This window comes from Nipponia nippon, unplaced genomic scaffold (genome assembly GCF_047370975.1).
Source record: "Nipponia nippon isolate SJK-2023a ecotype South Korea unplaced genomic scaffold, ASM4737097v1 scaffold_19, whole genome shotgun sequence".
NCBI classification, from domain to species: domain Eukaryota; kingdom Metazoa; phylum Chordata; class Aves; order Pelecaniformes; family Threskiornithidae; genus Nipponia; species Nipponia nippon.
Window position 1 is genome coordinate 6,650,736 of NW_028262335.1, and position 25,807 is coordinate 6,676,542.

Below are 25,807 nucleotides of genomic sequence, written 5' to 3' on the forward strand. Positions count from 1 at the left end.
GCCCTCCATCAGATTCAGTAATACTTAAGAGGCAAGGAAGAGAAACAACAGAGGGAAAGAAAAGATGACACAACATGTTACTAACATTAAAGATTTCATGTTTAAACCACCTTTTCAGCCCTGCACACCTTTGTGGACTTCACTCTAATTTTTAAAATAGATTATTTAATAACAGGATGTTACAGATATAATGAAAAACTAAGCCTTTGCTTCCATGTAATTTGAGATTCAAGACACTTCTAAAAATCAGGATCCATGTACCAACTACCCTGCTACTGTGCTCACTGTACCAAACAACATATGCATACAGACACATGAGCCAACATACCCAGGACACCACTCTTCCATTGAAGCAAGGTAGCTTTGCATTGTCATCCGAGATCTCCTCCTTTACCACCCTGGAAAAAAAAAATAGGAAAAAAAAATATCAAGAGTTTGAAATTACATGAGATCAGAAGGGACAGTGGTTTTCTTAAATGGTCCAGGAAAAATACAAATTTTTCCTAAAATGTTGGTATCAGCAAGTCTTCTATGTTTAAAGAATACGTGGCTATTAGAACAAAGGAAGCAAGTACAAATAAAGGGTGCAATAGTACCTATCCAGACAACCATCCCACACTGGTAGGCACAAAAGTAATTACAAGCGTTTTTCCCGCTTTGGAGTCTTCCATCTCACCACAATTTTTAAAGATCTGATGGTGATTAAAATCCCACTGTGCTATGCAGTCTGTGTGTCAGAGATCAGAGATCACAAGTTAAGGCCACTCTGTCGGCAAAGAAAGGACTATTAGCTCAGTTTCCTAGACTGGATTTGGAGCCAAAACACAGCAGCTTCCCCCGAAGGCACTGAAGGAGTTGTGGTCAAGCTTCCTATTGAACCCCTATCTCCTGTACATCAGACGAGCGTCTCAACCTTCTTCATTAACTCAAGCTCTCTTCCCACTCTTGCTAGCCACACGCCCCTCTTGCTCCCCATACCTCCCTCCTTTCACTCCCAGACGGTTTCACAATGGCTAGCAAGGCCGAGCGAGGCCTGGCCCGTCAGGGGAAGAGCTGACATGGTCAAACACAGAGGCGCAGCGGTGGCTCTGACTTCCCTCCCCTAGCCCATTCTTTTTAAACCGATGCAATGCCAATATAGCATTCGGCTAGGAGCCATTCTGAAGGCTTCTTGATAAAAAGCTGAATCCAGAACTCAAACCTTTATAATTAAGGAGAATAAAATCACCCATTTGTTTTACCAGCATAAGGGTTTTCATAAGGTTTTCCATTCTGAAGACACTTACTGTGACTCAGTATCTCAGAATCAGCATTTGTTTCAATAGTTTAAGATTGGTCATAGCCAAATATAAATGACACAACTACTGAGAAAACAGAAACCCTCCCATTTCATTAGACTTAATTCCAAGCTTCCAATTCAGCAGCAACTGAAGTTACTTCAGATGTTTCTGTTCTTCTAACTAGCCCAGTAACCAACGTGGCCCCCATTTAACAACCTCGTATTCATGAAATTAGCCAGTCATAACCATATATATATATATTTATAGCTATAAAAAGATATTCTGACTTCTTCAAACAATTCAGCGCTCACTCATCCTCTTCGAAAGTAAAGTAATCACATTTTAAGTCAGCAAGATCTTTATCAAGTCTGGCAGAGGCAAAGCGAGCCTCCAGTTCTCCTGTAGCTCCTGGACTAAGTAGCCTGCACAGCTAAAGGCACTCCAGGAGGCCTCCCTAAGTCCCGTCCAGGACCTGGAAACAACGGCGCTGCTGACTACACCAGGGTCACTTCATTCGGAATCATCCGGATGAAAAGAGCAGGTTCAAAACCAACTGGTGGTTCAGTACTACTGGGAGTAATTAGTTGCTGCCTTGAAGCACTCTTCGCAACAAGCCCCCGGTGAGCCAGCTTCTCGCTCTACAAACCAATTACAAATGTCATCTTTCAGCAGGGCGCTTTAAACCATATTTTTTAGGACTGCTGCTTTAAGCTGGAGAGTTCCAATTTAAAGCAGCAAAGCCTGAGATCAAGAAAACCCTGCATTTGCATCAGCTTCCTTAACAAACCTCCCTCATTTATACAAGGCCATGATCTCTCAGAAGTGGTTTTTGTCTTTAGAGAAGAAATAGGCATTGCTGGTGGCTTCTGAAGAGACCATAAGATGAGAAATTTTAGAAGAATCACCATTTCGGAAACCAGCCTGAGTGGTGCTTCATTTTTCAACCTGTGCTTTATTACTTAATTTAAAATCAGAACCATTGAACTCTGCTAATTCTGAAATCCTGACTATAGGATTTGGTAAAACAGCTGGGCTGCTTCATTGTTCAAGTTCAGTAGTTTCAGCGCAAGATGACGCAGCCCTGAATCAGTGCTGATGGATTCTCTTTTGTCAATGATGACCCACAAGACAGGACAGAAAAGGTCCATGTCATCTATTACAACACTTTGGTCCGGTTGTCTCTAGTCAGGAGACACAGATGAAACACAGGGCAGTTAGCTCCCCATTTGGTTTCTCCGATGAAGGGTAAGAATAACATCACTCTTCAAAACAGGAGCCCACAGAGTCACCGTTTTACAGGACTCCCTTCTCATACCCTCACTCCCACAATAGGACATGAATCACTTCTGCCTAGAAAGCAGACCTTAAGAACAAGCTTCCTTTCAAGCCTTTTTTTTTTTTTTGAATCTGCAAATTGGAGCAAACTCTAAACCCAGCATCTGGCAGAAGCAAGGCAGCCCCAGGCAGGGCAGCACAGAGAATCCCACGCTACACCACACACCCTGTACAGCAATTATTGAAACCCGAAGCCCTACGCAACCATCTCTACAGATGCTCCTGCTGCCTTCCTTGTAGCAAGATTCTTGTGGATTCTTCTAATCCTACAAGCAAGGGCTCAAGTAGGGCTGAAATGCAAGCATTCCAATGCAGGACTTGTCAAATTCCCCTTTCAGGCAGCCTCATGTACAGAAATAGTGCCACACAACACAGCAAGCTTGCAGGACATTTCAATCCATTTTAGTCTCTTCTCTACTTCAACAGGGTAGTCCAGCACAGAGTTTACCTGAACTCACTGAATCCATAGTACTTTATTTATCAGAGTTACAGGAATAGCATCAACGTTCACAAACCCATGGCTTCCTTTAAAGGCAGAGCTCTCCTCTTCCATTTCTGCCTAGATCCAAATAAACTAAGGCTGTATGACAGCCGAGACCCACTGAGTACTTCTGCTAAGTCCTGGGAGTCACTTGGCCAAGAAGGGGCTTGTTTCATGATTCTGAAGAGCTAGGGATATTCACGAAGTTGGCTGCCCAGGTCAGGGAGAATTAGCTGGGTTTTTGGTTGGTTTGGGTTTTTTTTTTTTACTATACAGCTTGAAGGAACTGTAACTAATGGAAAGTCAGTGAACTGCAAAAACACGAGGTTTGCTCTTAAATACAAGGCTTTACTACTACATGTTGATGTGAATACTCAAGACATTCTTTTTGTTACCTAAGGGCTCCAACCAAAATTAGGAACTGTTGAAGAAGGCACTGTACACAGAGGAAAGCTCTTCAGAGTGGGGACTGTCTAAGTACGGGCAGAGAGGAGATACGGCGGTGTGCTCGTCCCAAGTCAAACAGTAGATTCATAGCAGAAATAGATTTCTGGCATCAAGTCCCTACACAGCGGAACAGGGACAACTTGCTTTGGACAATCTCTAAGCTTTATAAAAGCCAACCTGAAGTCTAGTCAAACTCAATAAAAATTTGTGGTTCCACAACCACATTTTCCTTTATTTATGTTTTTGTCTTTCTTGTTGCTGTGTAAAAGAAACCACAACAGCCACAAAGCAACTGACTATGCATGAAACAGTGTCGTATTATGAGGGGGAAAAAAACTGGTTAGGAAGGAGAAGAGAGGAGAGCAAACGGGCAAAGAGTTTCTTTCCATCTTACTTTTGGAAAATTAGGAATAAATAACACCACCACTAATACCTCCATTTGCACATTTTAATCCATTCTTAAAGGAGGAAAAAACGTTCTCTTCGTTCTCCACATTTATTTGCATTGTTAATGGCTAGCAGTACAATATTAGGCAGACTTCACCCCTGCCTTATTATTGGAAAGAAAAACATTTTAAAATATTCATTTAACTCCTAATGCATCTGTCCTCCCTTCACCTTTTGGCAACAGGAAACAGATCATATGATTTCATTGTTGTTTTTAGTCATTTATACCTAGACTCTAAAGAGACAATTAAGAATAAAATCCACAGAAATCAACAAATACGCAGTGCTTTAAAAACCTCTGTCGATTCAATGAAGCTCTCAGACCTGTAATTCTGGAGCTGCAAATGCTGCGTGCAGACAGAGGGTTTCAACATTTGAATGGATCTCCAGCCCCAGTGGACCGACTCGAATTCAGACATTATCTTTTGTGTTTCACAGAGTCCTGGAGAGAACACTCACCCAGCAAAGATCCAATTGCAGGATCAGCAAATAAAGATGCTGCAATAATTTTATCTTGGCAGCCACATGTTTTAAATGACAGTATCTCCACACGCACACACCCCCCGCCCAAGGAAACGCCACTTACTGCATCCCATAAATCACATGCAGAAGTTCTGCATCAAGCTCTAAGATTTAGGCAAAAGTCAAGGACTAAAAAAACATACTGATTGTGAGGTTCTCTCCAGAGAAAAGGCTTGGGGGTCTTTCTAAAATTGACACCTACGGTGGCAGTCAGGACATCCCTGCAATACTGCACAGACTGGTTCAGTTGTCCTCGTGATAGGAATGAGCACACCGAAATCACCACTTACAAAACAACGCGCACTATCACAGCATTAGCCTTCTGCTGCAGCTAAAGGGAACAACTTCCAGATCTGTTGCAACTTGAACTACTAAATATAGCCTTGAGCTATGAGGCAAGAGAATGACAGACTCCAATTCCCAGCTTGCTTTGGGTAGCAATCAACAGTGCCAAGAACATCAAAGACAGCAGCAGCCACTAATTCCAAATATCGCTGCTTTACAAATCATCATTTGTAGTAAAGAGGCAGCTCCTTTCAATTCTCAGGAAGGGGAAGCGATGGAGAGAAGGCAAGAAAGGAATACGAAGAGTTGCAGCCATATGCTTCAGTCTGAGGACAACTTTGTATTCAAGAAGACGTCTTTTGCTCTACAAGAATTTAGAAGCAAGGGCAGGGGGAGACCCATGCCGTTGTCTGCTTTTGGAACACACATGGTCCATTAGGAGCTAATACACACAGCAGCTGAAGTCCAGGATGGACAGGGCCCTAAGTAATGGGTTCACAACCTAGACCCAACCCAAGCTAGCACGGCAAGGAAGAAGAGGTGATGCATTCGATCTGCCAGAGACCTCCTACTGAGGGTGAAGAAAAGTCTGTTGGTATTGGATGTGGTCCACTGAGGAGATATGACACCAGTGCTCTCAAACACAATCATTAGCAGCCTTACTGTTTGACAGTAAGAACAAAGACCATCTGATATCAAGATAACACATCCCCTGCTCTCACAGAGTTAAAGCTTCCTTCAGAAGAGGGGATATTTGCTTCCTAGGTCACATCTTGCCTTCTGGCAACACTGTGCCTCTGTAATTGCTGGCAAGGTCGGAATGCATACAGTCTCTCTTCCACCACACACAACCTTCTGCTTAACCCAGGTTATGAGCCTCTCTGGGTCAGAGAGAAGAGAGCAAACAAACACCCATCCACAAAGCCATTTACAAAGCTACCACTCAATGAACCCCAAACGGTACCAGAACAAACCAGTCATTTCCAGGTAACTTGGGCTGCAATACCTCCCAGCAGCAGATCTACCCCGTATTGCCCTGCTGTGTTCCAGCTGTACACGACTCTCCTTTGCAAAGGGAAGGGAGGGCAGACTCTGCCAGCACACCAACAATTTAGCTAGAGATTTTTCGTCAATGTTGTAACATTTTCCTCTTCACCGTGCTCCAGAAAAATCTTGATGCACAAGGTATCAGATCCTTTAGTTCATCCTTCAAATGCATCTACCAGGTAAAAGGAACGTAAAAGAAGAACACAGGGGAACAACTCACCCAAGGTCACACAGTACATCAGTGACAGATCATGAAAAAGACACCACACGCGTGAATACCCCCGAGCACCTGCTCTACATTGCCAGCAAGCTCCCACCAGCAAATCTCACATCAATACAGTCTTCACTTAGAAAGAGTATGTGCAAAAAAGGGTGTGGATGTGCAGGGAAGGGGAGGAGGGAATAGTTCTCAGAAGCTCACATCCTCTGCTTTATTTGACTTAGACGAGATTTAAGAAGTAATTACTAAATGAAACAATCACTGCTGGTAACAGCCCCTCCTTCCTCCCGCTTCCTGGAATTGTGTCTGGATCCTCTGACTTTGCTACCACTCTACTCTGCACAAATAGGTATTTGTGCATTTACCAAAACAGTCTTGTTCACCCTCTCGTACCTCACCTGTTTCTGTGATAGGTTTGCACTCCTGGTTACCCTCCCAGTATCCTGACTTGTCGTTTTCCTCCAAAGAGGATTTTAGCCCGAAGACCAAGGATTGTTTAGGCTTACCCTCACTCTCATTCCTCTGCCAAGCTGCTTTCTGCCTCAGAATATATGCTGACTCCATATTAAGAATACCAAGTGAACCCCACAAACCTCTAATGACTCTCTGATTCATAAGCATTTAGGCAATTGGATATTAAACACTGGGTTTGATAGCGTTGCATACACTTGCGTTTTGATTGCATCATGCACGCCTGTGAGAGACTTAATCTCCAGCATTACCTAGATGATTTTTTTCTTTTCTACTCAGAAAAATGAGGTTAACAAGGAAATTTTCCTTTGCTTGATCCACTCATTGCAGACCAAATTCTCCAAGGCCACACACATGGGGAACACAGGGTTGAGACAGCCGTGTGGCCCCTACAAATTCGTTCTAGGTTAACGCGCACTGTGCCACAAAGTGTGCATCCTAGTATGCTTTAGCACCAGATTAATCCCATCTTGTCACTGTGATCATAATCAAGTCTTTTCTTAACTCTTTCTTATTGTCCTTTACTGATGGGAGAAGGGGGAGAGAAGCTTCATTCATTACTTTTTGTAACTTGCTTGGAGATCCTTAGAGAGAAGGTGAAGTAATTGAGCCATTTATTCTACACATATCTTCAATGACTCCCGTCACCACAAAGGCAGGTACAAGACTATTCAGATGTTAGTTTTGATTCCTAGAATCATGTAGGTTGGAAGAGAAATCCAGGGGTCATCTACTCAACCTCCTGCTCAGAGCAGGTTTGCGTAGCTCAGGGCCATGTCCAGTCAAGTTTTAGTATCTCCAAGGATGGAGGTTCCACAACCTCTCTGGGCAACTTGATTCTACTTATGAAGCAGGAGTTTTCCAAAAAAGCTGTTTAAATTAGTAAAACCATAAGTAATCATAAATCCACATCTCCAATGAGTTAATACTAAGGGAAGCTATTCGTAAGGCTCTACTAACTGCTTTGGCAGATTCTAAGCACGCTCAAAAGCAACTTTTACATTGGAGGCTCCCAACTTCGAATGTGGTTTGATAGATATTTGCACATTGGACTAGCAGTCAGAACTACAGTAGTAGTATTACACTCCACCGATGCTAGCTGGTTGCTTCATAGAAACTCTCTGACTTCGCTAGCCATAAAAAATATTTTTAAAGCTCCTCAAGAAGAAGCGCTTTCTGAAGAAGATCCAGACTTGTCAAACTACCCTCTGCATCTTGCTTGGCGATATCACGCCAACCTTCCACGCAGAATATAAGCATCTCTGAAGATCAGACAATTTACTACAGTACAAAAGCAAATGACAGAGGACAGCCATTTTTAGGAAAACCTAAGTAAAATAAAGACATGCAGTTCCTTTAAGGACAGTTTAAATTGCAGAATGCACACAGCAAACAGCTGACACGCACAGAAAGAAAAAAACCTCTCACCCTTCTGACCACACGACAAACTGCAACTACGCAACTGGAATCCAAGGCTGCAGCTCTAAAAATAGTCTTTCTGAAGCTGATTAACATTTCAGTTTCAATCTTTAATGCAGAATTAAAACTTTAGGCTTTTTGTAGCTGAGGTTGCAACACAGAGAGCCTTTAGCCACCTTTCCAACTCAGAGAAATGAACTAAAATAAAGCCACCCATTGAATATACAGGTGAGGCTTGGCTAGGATATAATGTTTATTCTGGAAAGAAGAAAGAGGGGAGGAGAAATCTTTTTGCCGAGCAGATAAACACCATAATGCAGTGCAGCATAGAAGGGCTCTGCCCAGCACAAAAGATCCGCAGCCTCCTGTGATGGATGAAAGCCTTAGATCTTGCCTGCACCCCGCTGAGCCGGTGAGCGGGCAATGGTGCTGCAGCGTTCTGCGGCAGAGCTACGCTGCCTCGCTGCCGAAGGCTCATGCCAATCACTCCTCAAAATACCACAGAGCCGGAGTGGAACCAGGGTTCTCCTTTTTAGGTTGTTATTCCTAAACAACACTGACAATGCTTTGCCTTTCCATAGACGCACTTTTGTATGCCAACTCCCACGCAAACCTGCCAAAAATTAATATGAACATGCTACCCACAATTATGATTTAAATGACACACCCAAGTGTGGAACAAAACCCTCTTCCAAAAAAGCTATCTAGCTTCAATGCCTGCGATAGCTCTCCTGACAAAGCGGCTGAGCAGTAGCTCTGCGTGATCTGCAGAGGCTCAGCTACCCAAGTCCAACGTCCCTTCTGCATAAAGCCATTTACTACAGTCAGCTCTTGTGACAGCAGCCCCCAGCTTGAAGTCAGCCTCCTGTCCTTTCACCACACCCACTGGCTCCTTCTTATAGGTTATATAGAAATTCTAGCAAGAAACTGTGTGCAATGGGTGTTAGGGCAGTCACCTCTTCCTCCACAGGTGACAAAAGCATTAAGAAACACTCTCTTTTTCTTCATTTATGTAATTAGCTGCTACTCTCTCATGTTATTCTTAACACTTTTAAAAACCTAAGCGCACAGTCTCGGGGATTCTGTCTGCAATTAATAGTTAATGCATTCATGTATTTATACACGTTATCCTCTGCCACATCTCATGTTCATCCCCACACTAAACACTTTTGCCCACATAACTGCCTCTTCACCGTTTTCTCCACTTCACCTTTATTCCTGGAGGCACATCCATGCCACCTTCTATAGGACAGTAGGAATGATTTATCACCTTTCAGGAGAACTGCAGGATACTGGAAAAGTTTTGGCACTTAGGTCCTATACCAGATACTGACCTAAGCTCAAGCACATGAAAGAAGTAAGAAGTACCGTATTCCCTAGGAGAGAATTGGCCTGAATCTGCCCTTCATTTCAAACATAAAGCTTCGCTTTTTATAGCCATGAGTTGGGACTCCAGGACAACTAAATTTATTTAGGCTCCGCTCTGGCATCAACCCACCGTATGACCTTGAGGAGGTCATTTGGCCTATTACACTCCCTCTTTCTACAAGAAAATTATGGGACTTTCATGTTTAAAAGTTCCTTGATGACTATTTAAGATAGACATTCAAGGAGCAGAAAGCCTCGTCACTTGGGTAGAGAAGTCCAGAGTTCTGCTTAAGCAAGATCCCTGCACATGAATCCAAAACGAACAACGGGAGCGTGTGAAGGAGGGAGGAAAGCAGAGATTCCTTGCATTACAGCTGCCTCGACTGTGAAGAGGGGCATTTTGATCTACAGCAACCCAGTTTAGCCATCTGCATCACACTCAAAGCACTTTCAAAGGCTTCTCGGTCATTACCAAGTGCAACAGCCCGACACAGTGACTCATACTAAAAGGCTCCACGTGTTTTGAACCAACTGGTACTCGGGCTCCCAGCCCAGATCTGTCTCATCCTCCCATTTCAGTCAAGCGCAGCACAGCCCGACTTGTGCTAGGCTACAGACCCTCGCCAGAACTTCTGCCCCTTATCTCGAAAGGGACTCCAAATACAGTGCGCTTTGTAGCATCTATGAGGAGTGGCTTCCAATTAAGTATTTTAAAATATTTATGACTGACTGTTAAAGAGCAATGGCATAAGAGAATACGATTTGCTTCTCTACTCCTTAATTAACAACATTTCAGTGGCTGTGCAGACGCTCAAGGTGTGAAAATCCCGCTAAAGTACAAGCATTTATGGTATTATAAATTGCTATCTATAGAAATTAGTCTATTCTGATTTTAGCACTGATAGCCCCAATTGTGCATAGTGTTATCCTCCACTCCATGGTCAGCTAACCTAGCAGAAAAAAGGTTAGTCTTAATTATGCGCACAGAGAAGCCAAGCAAATGTTGACTTTTGGAGTCCTCAGACCTTACGATTTGTTTTCATCAATACCATCTACTCCCTTGGAAAGCATTTGGAATAGAACTGGCCAAACTGTCCATAACAAGCAAAGCGTTTTAGCCACACCAACAGTCTTCCGTCTTTTCTATTATTTCCTTTTTTCCTCTACCGTGTTATTTAGTAAATTATTTATGTGACTATATTACAGTCTCACAGGTGTTAACGAATCTATTCTTGCAACTGTCTCAAGGGACAGACACATATCATCATTTCTGCTGTAAAGACAAAGCAGTCACAATATGAAGGGACAGGTCAGCATAATTATGACCTGAACCCAGATTTCCAAGTCCCAGTCCAATGTCTCAGTTACAAAACAATAAATATTAACAAGCCCCTGTAAAATTAAATAGTTCTCGAAGACAACCTAGGAAAAACACTGTAAAAGAGAGGCTACTGCCAGCAGCAAGTTGGTTGTGGAATGGCCGTTTGAAACAGCTGGCTCTGATTTTGCTTTCCCCAGGGTACAATTATCTTCAAAACTCCAGAGCAGGACATTCCCAAAATAGCACTTAGAGGTGACATTCACACAAAGTCAAGGCAGAGATGCAGCCCGTTGAAAATCTAAGCCCCTGCAGGCTGAAGTCAGGTCACGACCTTGCTCACCGAGAGCTACATACCGATTCACTGAGACGATGTGGTTTCTAATCCACAGTCCCAGTGCCATTCTCCAAGCCAGTTCTGAAGCTCGGAGTTGAAAGGCAAGGTTCACGATGCTTTTAGCTCATCATCAACAGCTCTCAGCCCCACTGATGAACAGCAAGAGAGGCTGCACAACTTGTAAGGTTACTGGCCACTCCACCTACCATATGCTACTAATAAAATCTCTATTTTTGTGCAAGGAGAACACTGATTTTGGTAATATAGCCTCCCTCAGCACAAACTGACTCTAATAGTACATCCTTTAGCATCTAATAGTACATCCTTCCAGTCCTTTCAAAGTTACTTGGGAAGCATTAAGAGCTCCATGAATGCTCAAGATTTCACATCATCCCGAAGGATGGTTTGGGATAACATAACTTTAATTCATCAACATGCAAAAAGCATCACTTTGCAGCCACTATTCTTGGACCTCCAGCCAGAAGTGTGGATGCCTCAGCTTACACCTGAAATTCATCTGCTCAATATCAAAATGGACAAAGAAGCATTTGAAGGTACTACATCCAGGTCAGTTTTACCACAGCTAGCTCAAGCAGTGACAACAGCAGTCATGTAGCTACACAAACTTCATTACAGTCCACAGATTACACTGGGGACTCCGGTACTTCCTCCGGCTGCCAGACCACGCTTAAGCCCATGCTGCCACAAATTATTCCAAGGGCTTCCCATGCTAACAGGATTTAAATTAAGGCAGATACACTCTTTGCTATCACACGTCCAAAATGGCATGCAGACAACCCCTCATCCCATGGCTGGAACCTATAGAAAACCCTTCTCTAACAGTCAGGCAGCAAGGGCGATCTGAAAAGCCTGCAGGATGAGTGACACAGGAGACATGAACTAAAGCCAGATGCAGCAGCATACCTCTGTCGCTGCTGATGGCTGACTTCAGTAGCTGAATTGAGGGCTGGTTACCAGGTCACTCCAAGGAATCGCTGCATCCAGTGCCAAGAGCTGCTGAGGTTACTCAAGTGTGCAACTCAAGCAGACGCTGAGTAAAAGACATCTGACAAGAGGAGTAGCAGAAAGGACCTGGGTGGAAAGGTAGCAATTCCAGAATAAGGATGCAATTATAGGACAACGCACCTACACAGCCAGCAGAAAAAGTTCAAAAGAATTGAGTCGGGGCGCTGCAGCCCACTCCTGGGTCTGCTACGATGCAAATTCCAGCCTCAAATTCCCAACACTAACTTTTGAGGCGGAAATTCACTCCGGAGCCGAACACAAGCACGAACACTGCATTCCACCTGACACACTCTTAAATGATGTATCAGCTTCAGCACGGGGATGGATCCGACCTAGGCAGAGCTAACTGACAGAGGAGGATAATTTGGAGGAAGGGCACAGTAAATACTTCAGAAGGATGTTATGAAAATATAATGAGTGCTATGCAGACCATTCTGTCATAAGCCCTTTTCCAAAATCCCAGAAGACTACTATGCAACAACCCATTATTCCTATTCGAAATATTGACCACCAATAAGAACTGAGCCCACAGACAGCAGATGACGCTTATCTTTGTGTATTTGCACACATTTCACAATGGCCCAGTGCCCAGGCAGTTATTTTTGCCCTGAGTTAAGACCTTGTTTCATAGCAAGATTAACAGTAAATTTGCAACTTGCAAGCTCTTCAGGGACCGAGCGTTTTCAGTGGAAAGGCTGGCATTCACATACACCACACTGCAGCCACAGAAAGAAGGGACCACAAGAACAGCCCTTGTTTCTCTGCAACTGAAAGAACAGGCAGACATGACAACCCCAGTACCATCACGTGCAGGCATCTATAAAAAAAAAAAATAAACGAGGCAACTAATGCTAGACAGCATACTGAGTTTTTGGGCTGAAGCAACCCAAAGTCACGTGTTCGTAGAATGCCTTCACAACTCAACAGAAAAAACAGCTTCTCAGCTAAAGACTATTGCCAGCATGCTTTATTTGCATTATTAGATGTCAAGCAATCAATTTTCTAAGGCAATACCACCAATCATGTATTGTAACCTTATGAATCTATTTTCTGTCCTAAAAGGAAAAAAATATACATGTACAGCAATGTGTTACTTCCACCTCAGTACAATCCCATTGCTGTCACTGGTAATGCTGGCATGATCACACACAAACCAGAGCGTTCCGCTTAACTGTCTTTCCACTACAATTACATTAGTGGCACCAGCACAATCTCACAGCACATGGTAAAAAATGTGCGTAATACTAGCCCTTAAAAACATGACATCAGATTTTCTTTATCATTTCTTCACCCAAACACCGTTTTAAAGATAACCGTATTTTAGTCTCAAAACATAGTCTCTGAATATTAATGCATGGTATAACAAAAATCCCAGATACAGTCAGGTGCTCATTTTAGAAAACGAGTATCTGTGTATATTAATTTTGCAAAAATGCAGATGTCCACTTTCATGCCATGTCAAGGGGATAGGTGTCCATTCCGCTGACAGAACCAGGAAGGAGAAGAAGAGATCTTCCTTTCAGATTGTGATGGACAGGTACAATGTCAAATTAATAAAGTGATAACCCTGGCTGAGTTGTCCTTCAGGAATCAATTCCAGAGCAATAAACTCCAGGAACGAGCCAAAGGACTATTCCTGCCACCCTAATCCCACATATGCCATCAAGTCCACTACACTCTCAATATGGAACGAAGCACCTTTCTGGAGAGGTCCACTAACTACATGGAGTGAAATCACTCTCTGAAAGACAGCAGGAGGAGAATGAGCTGCCTGAAAATGTGTCCTCCCTCTTTTCTTTTGAGTCAGAACGACTTTCAGTCCTTCACAATGAAAGCAAGAAGGAAACAAGTTCAACGGCCTTAGAAAGTAGAGCATTTTCCCTAATCAACTACAAGTAAAGTGAGTTTATTTCTACCATTCTAAGTACCCACTGGATATGGTAGCAACTCCAGGCCTCTTATTACAACTACTCAGTTAATTTTCAATAAAGGTGTCATACAATAATCATGACAGATACGGTGTCAGCTGCCAAACAACACAAAACAAGAAAAGATAAACATACATGAGAGCAGTCAAGATAAAAATCAATTCTTATTCCCTGTGAAATGTTCCTTTTGTGCTCTCTTAGAAGTACCTCATTATAATAAAAAAGCTAGGTCAAAAAATAGACACAAGTGTTAATCAATACCTCACAGAAATATTATTTACAGACAGGTTACAAGAATTGCTAAGAAAAAGATGAATGCCAATCTAGTTATACGAGAAGCAACCATATTATCCATCAGTGGCTACAGTACTCCAAAGACTCCAGATACTTGGGAGAGAAAAGAAGTTATTCATAAATTTATTTAGTATGGTCCCTATGCAGAAACCTCAAACACTTATTATAGATAATATCTCTCTCCCCCTGGGTTATTTGTCTAGACATATTTTAATTAAATGGCATAATTCTGGTCACTGATGTGGTGAAAATTATTTAGTTTATTTTAATAAGGTCTTTTGGTCTACGCTACTCCAGCTTCCACAAGTATAACTCACAGCCGATGACAAGTTAGATGTACGCTGTAATGAATGCGATAGCGCCTGTTGCCTCCAGACCTATATAAAAGACAGGCACAAAGGTGGAGACTACCATCTCTGTTTGCCTTCAAAGCACACGCAAAACGTCAACTCTCCCACAGAATTACACAGAAAACCCTAAAAGACCAGGTATCCTTTTTTTTTTGTGGGAAGCCACCGGAAGCCTTCACTAGTCAGTTCTTTGTACAAGCTTAAGAAGCGTACTGCATCATACACAGAGGTCAACTTAATGCGTAATTCCCAGAATCTTCATCGAGTCTCAAAGGCAGCCCAGGAGGGGTGTAACACGAATCCATCTCATGGCCATTTCAGCCGTTCAACACAAGGCCTGGACAGTCACCGTGGACAAAGTGTTTTGGAATCCAGATCACAAGATGAAGTTGTCCTTGCCTACACCCCTTCCCGGTTTAGTCCCCCATGAGGAAGAACGTGCTACTGCGGTAGGGGAAGCACAGATACAGCCCTCTAACATTTCCCTGGGATAGCAACACTGCAAGACAGACTTGTAATGAAAAGCTGGGTTCAGACCTCTTACATTCAGACCCAGTAATAAATTCCACCCACACTTCAACTTCAAAGTATAACTGGACCTACAAGTTTGTTTAGGCATTGAAATCTCCAGCTTGTCACAAAATCCCAAGTCAGATATAAATTAAGAAACAGGCAGTCTTTGGATACATGCCCATATGGGATGGGGATCACTCTTTAAAGATTTTCACCATGATGGCGCAAAAATTTTTGTTTCCACCATCAGAAAGATGTTCCAGTGGAGAAGTGAAAGAAGCTCTTGATAGCAAGCGCAACCCCCCAGCCCCACGTTCATGTTTAGTCATGACTTTGCCATTCCAAGCCACACTACAATGCATTTTACAAAAATATCTACTATTTCATTTAGAAAAATAGCAAAGAGCAATAGCGCAAATTGCATGTATTCAATATCCTTGTAAAATCAAATTAAGAAAGGCGTTGCTTTGAGAAAATTGAAGCCTTCCAGTAAAAGACAGCTGTCCGTATAAACATGAATAAGCCAACCTCCCTCATTTCATGAGTGGCCCCTTCAGTTTACAACTGGAAGACACTGGCAAGGGAGAGAGAGAGATGGTTGTTCTATTTACTGCTATACTCCTGAAGAACTATAAGCAAGAAGAAAGCTGCAGTGCTCAGGGACTCACTGTGGTACTTTATACAGGGTTTTGAGTTCTTTATAAAGAAATATTTCTTCAAGCTATTCCTGTTCAGTGCATCCTTACAAGAATGTATAACAGTACTGAAGGACACAGATTTTACACACACACACACACACACAAAAAGCAGCTGCAATGAAAAGAGCCCACAATGCTCTATTTCACCATTTCCCCAGGTGCATCACAGGCTTTCCCATCAGATCACCAAGTCCTTGTTCCTCGTGAATATAGCAAGCAGCATTTGCCAACACCTCTAATGCCATCCGTTTAAGGAAAATAAAAATTAGATAGGTCTAAAACACTGAACCATTCAGCTAAGGCACCCTTCAAAAGACAGGGAGCAGGCTTGCCAAGAACTGACATGCATGCACTAAGAAATGGTGCTCCTCCAAATATTGCACTTCTGTAACTACTGCCTAGCAGCGGGTAGAGCCCAGAGGCAGGCTGCTCCCGGAGGGGCCTGTTAACACAGGAGGTATGTGCTTTTTACCTGCCTAGCTCTGCCTGTTTGGTTCCCCACCTCCCACTCTTTAAGAGTCATTTCAGCAACCTAAGAGGCTGCTCAGAGAAACAGTTCAGATAAAAGGTGCTCAGATTTTACGCATCACAGGGAAAGAACTGAACCTTTTCCATATGCAAAGGGAGAGTAAGCAAAATGCAAACCCTTCATTCCAAACCTGCCCAAGCCCAAGTACATTTGACTTCTAAATGAGTATTTGTAGGTTTAAGTACAGAATCCAACAGAACCTCTGCCTTAATTTACCAGTGTCTTAGTGTGGAAGAGAGGGGAGAAACACAGGGCCCAGTTACTTTTTTTTTTTTTTTTTTTTTTTTTAAATTTATTTAAGCAGTATTTAAAGCCCTCTGAAACGGAAAGCAGACTCTCATTATCCTGGCACCACACAGAATGAGATAAGCCTTCTGCAGGGAAAACTATCATCTAAAACACAAGATGAAAGACTTATTGCATCTTTTCCAGCAGATGGTAAGATGAGGCAGAAAACTGTGTGGCAGGATTGACAACCTAACTCAGGTCTTCCAAGTGCTAGGTAATCACCTTAGCCACAGACAGCCTTCTGAAGAGTCTCTGTTGCTCTTACGAGCATGGCGTTTCACCAGGAACTGAACAAGAAACAAAATGCAAGCAACGTCCATTCACAGGAAATTCACATTTTCAATTTGTAACAAGCCGTCCCCCTTGCCTTTATTGTCTTAATTTTACAAGCTTCACCCAGAAAAATACTACAGGATTTGCAAAGTGCACTTTGACAGTCTGTTGGGTCCTTCTGGATTCAGTGATTCAGGATTGTCCCGACTGGAAGATGTGCATACCTGCACCCCTCCGGTTCTGTTCAGCGACGCGTGGTGCTTCCTGTGGCGATGCAGCTCTTGAGGGATCTAACAAAGCTCAGAGCTATTATCTACCTTGGCTGTGAAATGCATGACAGGGAAATCTGAATCTCCCACAGGTTTTAGATCGACGAACATCACTCCAGGTAGCCCTGTCTTTTAAAGGAAACATCCTGAAGCTCGCAGAAGGTTTGTACATACTGACACCGGACAGCATGCCCCAGAGATGGAGCCACAAAGAGTAACTGGCAGCCTTTCTAGCTTACTAATGTAAGGCACAAGCCACTATAACATAACTCCCTAGGCAACTATGTGCATAAACACTGGAAAGCCACATCATCTGGGTACAGAGCACAGCTTCTTCACCATGCCCAAACGGTGTCTAGAATACATTTTGACTAGCTGCATGCACTGCAAAATGACACGCAGCATCACTAGGGAATGTTTGATGAACACATTCATCACCCCAAGAAGGCAGCTGAGTTTGAAATTGGGAAGAAATTATAAGTTCTCCCTACCACTAGAGTTGTTAGACTCGCATCATCCATCTTTCACCAAAGTCAATATTTTCCTGTCATGGGAACTTCATAAGCCACTGGGCCTCTGACTACAAAAAGGCAGGCGCTGGCCCCGCTTGCAGAGCTGGGGTTTCTGCCCTCTTCCTGAAGAACAGGCAGAGCACCGGGAGCAACCTTTATTGAAAAGGCAGATGCAGCCAGGCTGTGGATTTGCATTAGGCTGCCTAATACTCAGCTTGGGACACTTAGCAGGACTGCAAAAAATTTCTTCCAAATCCTATTGGAGAAGCAAAAGCTGTTTGCCATATCAAGTTCAAACTAATGAGGAGAGCCCAAATTCACATCATAGTGTTCACAAGCACCAAAATCACATAAACCGACTGAGCTACAGTCCAGAAGTCAAAGCAGTTTTTCACAGGTCAGACTTTCAATCGACTCAACATCAACAGACAAAAACACCGGAATAGGTAAACTGTAAAGTTTGATTTTGTTGCTGCTTTTGTTACAAACACAGCCAAGAGTGGCCGAACTCAACCAATCCACACCATAAATCCTGGATAGCTTCTTGAGCTTTCCAAATCCTATTTTTGCAGAAGGATACCGATAGCATCTCTCAAGAGTAAAACTCCACTTTGTCACTTCCTAATTCTGATTTCATTGAGACATATATCCTGCTGTTTGGCAGAGCCAGATAAGAAGAGACCCAATCCCAGTGGTTTTGTAATCTGTCCATGCTTCTATTACAGCTGTGTTCCTATATTTACTCATTTTCTGTCAGAGACTCGGGAAGACCAGCAGCTCTGTAACTGCAGCAGTTGCCAATGGTTATCCAACCAACCAGAGGCTGATTTCTTAATTAGTGATCCCTGGAGTCTAAAGAGAGAAAAAGAAGCTATTAAAAGGAGACAGCATGGATGAGAAGGGAGGGGGGGATGGCAATTAAACTTTGAAACATAGGCTAGTTGTTTAAATTTGCCCAGAGACATGCCGAGTACCTTATTCACAGGCAAAGGTTTAGCTGTTGCTTTTAAAAGCAGTATCCAATAAGCCACCAAAAATCCTTTTAAAAGTCAGTCTGTCTGGTGGGGAAATCAGAAATACACATTAAGCAACCATCTCTCTTTTACAGAATCTTAAAGAGGGCTAACAGTGTAAGACACCTTGGCAGGATCTCAGTTATAACTTAGCACAGACCATGCCCTGAGTCACTATTTTCAAAAGGAAATCTGTCCATAAGAAAACACAGCAACAAAAGGAGGTACTGTCAGATTCTCAAAAATGATAGTTACTTCACCTTGCCCTGGCAGACACTGTTCTCCAGTAGCTCTGTGCCTCCACCCCTAGAGACACAGCTTCTTTTGATAACCCAGGTTTAATAAAAGTTCAGCTCTTGTATACTGCCTCCACAGAACACTTTTTGGAATGCTATCTGACATCTGCACTTACAGCTTAGCACTCGGGAGAATGAATCATATTAGGAAAGGAGTAATATGTTTTCAAGAGCTGTTTTTGGTTTGCATTTAAATTTCTATACTTACTATCCTTAGAGAAAAGAACGTTTTAAGGTTTTATGAGTTGACAGATGTGCATGTCTCTATTGTTTTTATTTATTTTACCTGGCTGCTGTAAGTAAAAAGCAAACATTTTAAAGAACACAAATACATGAATGTGAGAAATCAGCAGTCTTGGCAAGGAAAAGTCAAGGTAGTTCTATGACTACTTAAAATAAGTTTTTCAGAGCTAATACAATTTTTAAGAGCCAGGTTTCCATGAGCAGCTAGAGAGAGTTGGTAGCATTTAGTACTGTGCCTTTAACAGAGTAAAGGTCTCAATTACTTGCCCGCAGTGCAGTTGATTTCACAAGCATCTACAACTTATACCCAAATGCCTAAGATTTTAAGAACGAAATAAAATTGTTAAGAAGGAAATATTTGAGGCAAACTCTTAGAATAAGTACTGAAAATCAGAAACATATTTATTCAACACATGCAGCACTGGACACGTGTCTGTCTCACACATCCTTTTTTAGATGCATGGGGGACTGCTAAGTTGAGGACAATGTGACATCTGATGTCCTACGAGGACAAAACAGCAGAGAGGTATTGAGTGGAGCGAATGAGAGGAGACTTTCCAGGACGGAGAAGGAGAAAAGACAGTCAACTAAACTACCAACTCGAAGAAAGTTTAAACAGACTCCTAACCCTGGAGAATGAAACCTTCCACTCATCCAACAAGCCAGTACAGACAACACACTTCAATCCCTGGAGGAACCAAATAGAGATGTTTTCAGAGACAGATTCAACCTTTGCCTGTCTGTTGAGGCTATCAACAATGGGGCAAAGGATGGTGGTGGTCTGTCTACTACTAAATTCCCAGGCACTGGAAGTTGAAGCAACTGCTCAAATCCAACATGAACAGCATTATTTTCCAACCTAGAAGCCCACCCAAAAGCCACCATCACTTAACCTTACCAGATCCCTGAGGTCATGAAAGTTCACAAGAATGTCCCGCTTGTGTACAGAGTTATAAAGCCATTTCCTGATTTGATGACATTACTCCAAAGAAATCAAACATACGGAGCTCTAATTATGATCTTCAGTCTGCTGCTGAGGGTTCACAGTGCCCCAATTATTAACTGACTTATTGTAAAGCTTCTTGTCAGCTTGGAATCCAGAGACAAATCACCACTGCTATTGCTCCTAGAAGCCCTCAGGATAAAAGGAGAAAGGAACAATAAGAGCCAAGAGTTTCTAAGACTATAAAAAAGAAGAAAGGTCTTATTTTGCTTAATTTGAAGCAACGCATTTTATTGAAATGACAGTGACAGACTCAAGGTTGTCAAAACCAATTGCATCCAGAAGCAATCACTGGAAGCACCCTTTAGTCAGTCGGCCAGGCTTGCTTAGGTAATTATGTCATGAATTTGTTCTCAGTATATCCCAGGCCACAGGCCCAGACCTTGGGCACAGCGAGTGATTATAATTTCTACTCACTTATTTTCTATTACTTTCACTTTTATTTCATGTAAAGAAAAAAGCAAGATTCTTCCTTAAAAAGGATCGATCTGTTACACCGTAATGGATGTCTCCCCTTTCTGACATTTTGTCATTTTGTGTGTGTGAGGAGGGGAAGAATTCCAGGTTAATGCATCAATATTTAGCCAGACTGCAAAACTTTTAATATTCCAGAGAGATGACTGGGATATTATTCAGAACTAGTACAATATAGTAATCCTACCCTTGCTCCTAAATACATTAGACTGTACTTTGGTCTTGATTCTCTCGACTGCCCTCACCCAGCTGAAAAGCTTTACTAGTGCTCAATAGTTATCAATGGAAACAATAGCACAATGGAACTTCTTTACCCACTAGATGAAAAAAATAGAGTGTTTACTCCAACTGCTTTATTTATGTGCTCACACCTCTCACATCTGTGTCACCATGACAATTACGACAGTCTGAAAAAGCTTTTAGTAAATAGGAGCCAATTTGCCAAGCGTAGGAAGAGGTTCTACCTAACGCTTCCCTTGCTGCGTCGCTGTCAGGAGTGGGAACGCAAGCAGAGTACAACAGAAGAGCTGAACCTGCAGAGCTCACGACTTGATAGTTCTGAGAGCATCTGATTCACAGAGCCCTGTAGAGAGAGACACCAACTCTCCTCCTTTCTCTTTGTGCACATAAGATATATGCACTGCTAAGGCCTCTACAGAAAGAGTGAGCTACAGAACTTCATGGACCCAGATAGCAACTACTGCCATTCTAGCGGAAGGGTGTACATCACATCATCCAAATACAAAAAGCATAGCTGGAAGGACTGCTACATTTCTAAGTGCTACTGCTCATGGATCATGCTCTGGCCACCTCAGAAGTGATTCTTCTCAAGGAAGTTCATGTTGTACTACTAGGATAACGGGAATATTCGCCCCTTTTTTCCCCTCCTAAGGAGAGATCATTTGTGTGCATACAAAATATGCAAAGGTGTGGATCAAACCTCTCTCTTTTCAGCAAGTTTTACTTCAAGCCCATCATTTACTGTACCATGATCCTCTCATTCAAAAAAAAAAAGAACAGCTACAAACATTTAAATGCCTTCTAGACTATTAGACATGAAAAAAATAAAAGTCACCTGGGAAAACTCTCCAGCAATTAAAACGTAAGACTAGAAACCACAAGATGAGATTTCCATTCACAGTTCTGCCAACAATCTACTAGTGAACTTGGGAAAATCCCTTCTATCCACCAGCCTCCAATGCTGCCTGTCCTTACGCTTGCTTCTTTTTGCTTAGCTATAACGTAAGTTCTTCAGAGCAAGTGCAATTCATGCAGCAGCTCACAGGGCACGGCCAAGAGAGACCGGCCAAAGATGAACCCACAAAAAGAACCTGCCAAGGAGATGCCTCCTAAAGCTCAGTCACTACCCTTCAACACCCGTGAGCCCCTCCTGTCAGGAATGAAAATCCCAGCTCTTTTTGCACTGCCTGGTTTTAGTCACACAAACTAGTCAGCTTGGCACTAAAAATGCAAAGCTGCCCTGCAGCAAAGGCTAATTCACAGTAGCATTACCTTCAATTCATTGGCTTACTGTTAATTTGGTCTGAACGGGAAGGTGGGGGGAGTGTTAGCAAAGACAAAAATAAGCAGATGACCAATTTGCTTATTAACCACATTGAATAAGAGATGTATTAAAAAAATGTAAGGAGGGAGGGGGGATGAAAAGCAGGACGTGAAAGAAGCAGAAGCTGGAACAGCATGGCTAATGTCAACCATGAAATGCAACCCCTGCTGGGACGATTTGAAAGACAGAAGAGGCAGGCTTTTTAACATTAACTATTTGATCGCTCTACTTCAGATGCATCTACCTAATATCACATGAGGAACAGGATTTCCGTTTACCCTATAAATAATTCTTACAAGCTAGAGACCTGAGACAGCACTGAGAACAACAAATAAATTCACTCTGCATTGAAAACTTCCATTGCCTTCACTCAAAGTTGATCAGGACACACTGTGCAAGAGTGATCACGAAACAAGCACCAAAGAGCTCTTAACAACGCTCCAGCTGCACATTCACACAGGCTCCAGGGCCATTACTTAGTTTACCTTTATTCCAAACACTCGAAGCTCTTTGGAAGGCACATTCTCTGCCATTTCAGGATAAGCTTCTAGTACCACTGAAGCCAGTGAGGATTTTTGCATAGCCTGAAATAAGGAACTTGTCAAGCATGTCTACAAGCATTGCACTTGCTCAACAGTCTCTAATGACTAAGTATTCCCATGTTTCCCCATGACATCAGAAATCCAACCTCTCCCTTGAATTCCACAGTTTAACTAGCACCTCTAGTTAGAAACATGGTTGGTCCAGAGATTCCTAAATATTCATGTTTTCTGCAGCACTCATATCTTGCCACCACTTGCTACCACTGTGCAGCTTTCTTCCTCAGTAAGAGCAAAATGTAATTAGTGTCAGACACTTCTTTGCATATTCGTTTTCAAATAAAGAAAAAGTTTGTCATGAATCTTTACTCCCTCCTCATCTCCGTACCAGGCAAGTCTCTGGGCTCAATTAGTTTTGTTCCACTTACTGTACCTTTTTTCAATTTGTGTCTATAACTAAAATAGGTCATAAATTACAACTGGAAATAAACATATTTAAAAAGTAGCCCCAAAAAGTCTTGCCAACTCATTCTTTTAGTAGTTCCATTCATTCTGCATTGGTGAATTAGTTTTATTTATTTATATACTTTTAAGAATTCAGCCACAATAGTAAATTCAATGGAAAACATTACATGGGTACAAACTGAACAATCACTGAAGCTGGTCATTGCAAAGAACTTCTGCTACAATGACTGCCACAAAGCCATGGGCAGGGATGGGAGAAAGCCTCTCTGCGACTCAGCAAAACAAAAGGAAAGAGAAATCCACTAAGATACCATGCATCTGCCCCGGTATACTTCTGTAAGTGCAAACTCTCCACATTTACGCTAGTCTGCAGCAAGTCAGAGTTTTTCTCTGATTTAGACGTTTTTACAAACCAGACTTGAATCCCAAAAATAAAAACCTCTATTTACAAGTTTCCTAGGCATGTAATTTTAACCTGTTTACAGTCTCCTCCAAAGGTACAACTCATGTACGTACATTAAGCTAGGCACAAGTTTAACTGGTTGTAATATCAGGGACTAGATCACTTACTCAAGGTCAAATACAGAGTAGCTGGAAGAGGGAAAACTGAGCTCAGACCTCAAATCCCAAACCAGTGCCTCAACCCACATCGTCATTCTTCTCTTCACATTCCAGAGGGAAGGCAGAGAGAAGTCCTTTAAATATTGCAGGTTTCAGATAGGATTTAACTAACAAAATTCTTATTTTGAGACAATTTTCAAATCTATCTGTTCCTCTTAAACTGTATATGATGAATGCTTGGTTTTAACAGCCTAACAGTGGCTAAAACACACGCTCTTGTCCCAGTTCCCTATAGTAAGACAGCTGTTAACAAACAGTATTTACACACTTACTTACTGAGGATTTTCCAAATGCATCTACTTCTACACCTCAGAACTCAGAAATGCAAAGACAGCTTAAAAATAAATAAATAAAACACAGTCTGGAGGCTCCCTTTTAGGGCTGCTCCTCACAAATTGCTGAATGACCTCTATAGGCCACTTCTCCTTCCAAAATCAGATATCTTAAAAACAGAATTATGCAAACCTAGTGGCTTTCCAGAGTACTGGATGGACTGCATACCTTAGTCATTGCAACTGAGACTGCAAGTCGCTGTGAAAATGCCACCCTTAAAAGACCTGAGGGGCCTCCATATCTACCTCCCATATCACAGCCCTAGCAAGTCAGCCATCAGTCACAGTCCCCATCCAAATCAGAAATTCTCATACTGATTAGGCGTGGTCTTCACCGATTATATTATTGTCAAACAAAGCCAATAATGTCGATCCTCACTTCACCTGCTTGATAAAAAAAGAGCCAGAGTACTTTTCAAAAAGGAGATGCCATCTTCTTCAGAAATTATGAAACAGGGAAAAGTAAACCCAATAGCCAAACGATCATAGCAAGTCAATGGCATAAGGTGAAGGGGTTCTCTTATTATCCTCAAGTGTATCACTCCAGTAAGTGAGTGGAGTACATCATGTTTTGTATGCTTTGAACATCCTCCCAAATGATTTTCATACTTTTTCTTACCAAGGCCACTGAAATAACCAAAAATTATCATTATTCCCTCAGCTACTTACATTTCACATGGAAAGAAGCCACAACAGAATCATGGGGCAAATATTTAGGTCGTTCCTTCCGCAAGCACTGTAAATTCCTCTGTATTTGCTCAACAGCTTGTCTCAATTGATTAAACTCTACAGCAGAAACTGGAGGACAAGCCTCCAATAGTCTTCTCTGAAAACTGGGACCCCAAAGCAGCATTATCAAAATCACCAGTGACACCCTCCTCCTTCCCCAACACGCTCATTAAACCACGAGTTGATGCTTAATTAATTTAGAAAATGGCATTCTAGTGGCAGGCCAATCCAAATGTCCTTTGCTAAAAGGCAAGCAATAATCAGATGAAAAAAGCAGAGCCTATGCATCAAAGCTTTTCCCGCACGTATGATGTACACTTAAAATCTTCTCTCAGCTCTGATGCTGAAGCAGATTTGAAGGCTAACAGAAGATCCAGAGCCCGTACCATATCCCCACTGCTCACATTCTCAGCAGTGACATTCATTGCGGAAGAACTCACCCATCCACGTTAGTGGAGCTACAGGAGAAAGCTGGCTCAAGCACAGACATATTGTTCCTTAAGTCAGCAAACAGAAAGACTGTACATCTGAAGCAGCGTTTTCAGGACCCAGCTCACTGATCTTTATTGATTCTAAAACTCAGCTCCGAAGAGCCAGCTGTGCTGGGCTAGCTATGACCACTCACCCTTCCCTTAAACACATACATGCCCAGTATTCGTCCTCTCTCACCAAGCATTTTCTTCTTGCAAAGAAAAGCTTCCAAATCTAGGGTCAATTATATACTATACGTATTTATAGCCAAACTCTAGGGTCTTAAGGGCTTGGAGCATCTCAAACTGTTTTCAGGAGCACTGGCAATCCCACAAAAGGGAACCTATGGAAGCAATTCCATCCAAACAGCTTTTGGTATCCAACAAAGCCTGGACAAATA

At 42.3% G+C, this 25,807-nt stretch overlaps 1 protein-coding gene across 3 annotated transcripts in view; it reads right to left on the bottom strand.

Annotated features, from left to right (window-relative positions):
• Positions 1 to 25,807, bottom strand: part of DVL1 (dishevelled segment polarity protein 1) — a 106,804-nt gene that overhangs the window by 67,054 nt on the left and 13,943 nt on the right. For all 3 annotated transcript variants that reach the window (XM_009460906.2, XM_009460907.2, XM_087755458.1), the window contains exon 2: positions 329 to 398. In XM_009460906.2, coding sequence (XP_009459181.1) covers positions 329 to 398 — 70 coding nt within the window. The remainder of the gene's footprint in view (positions 1 to 328; positions 399 to 25,807) is intronic.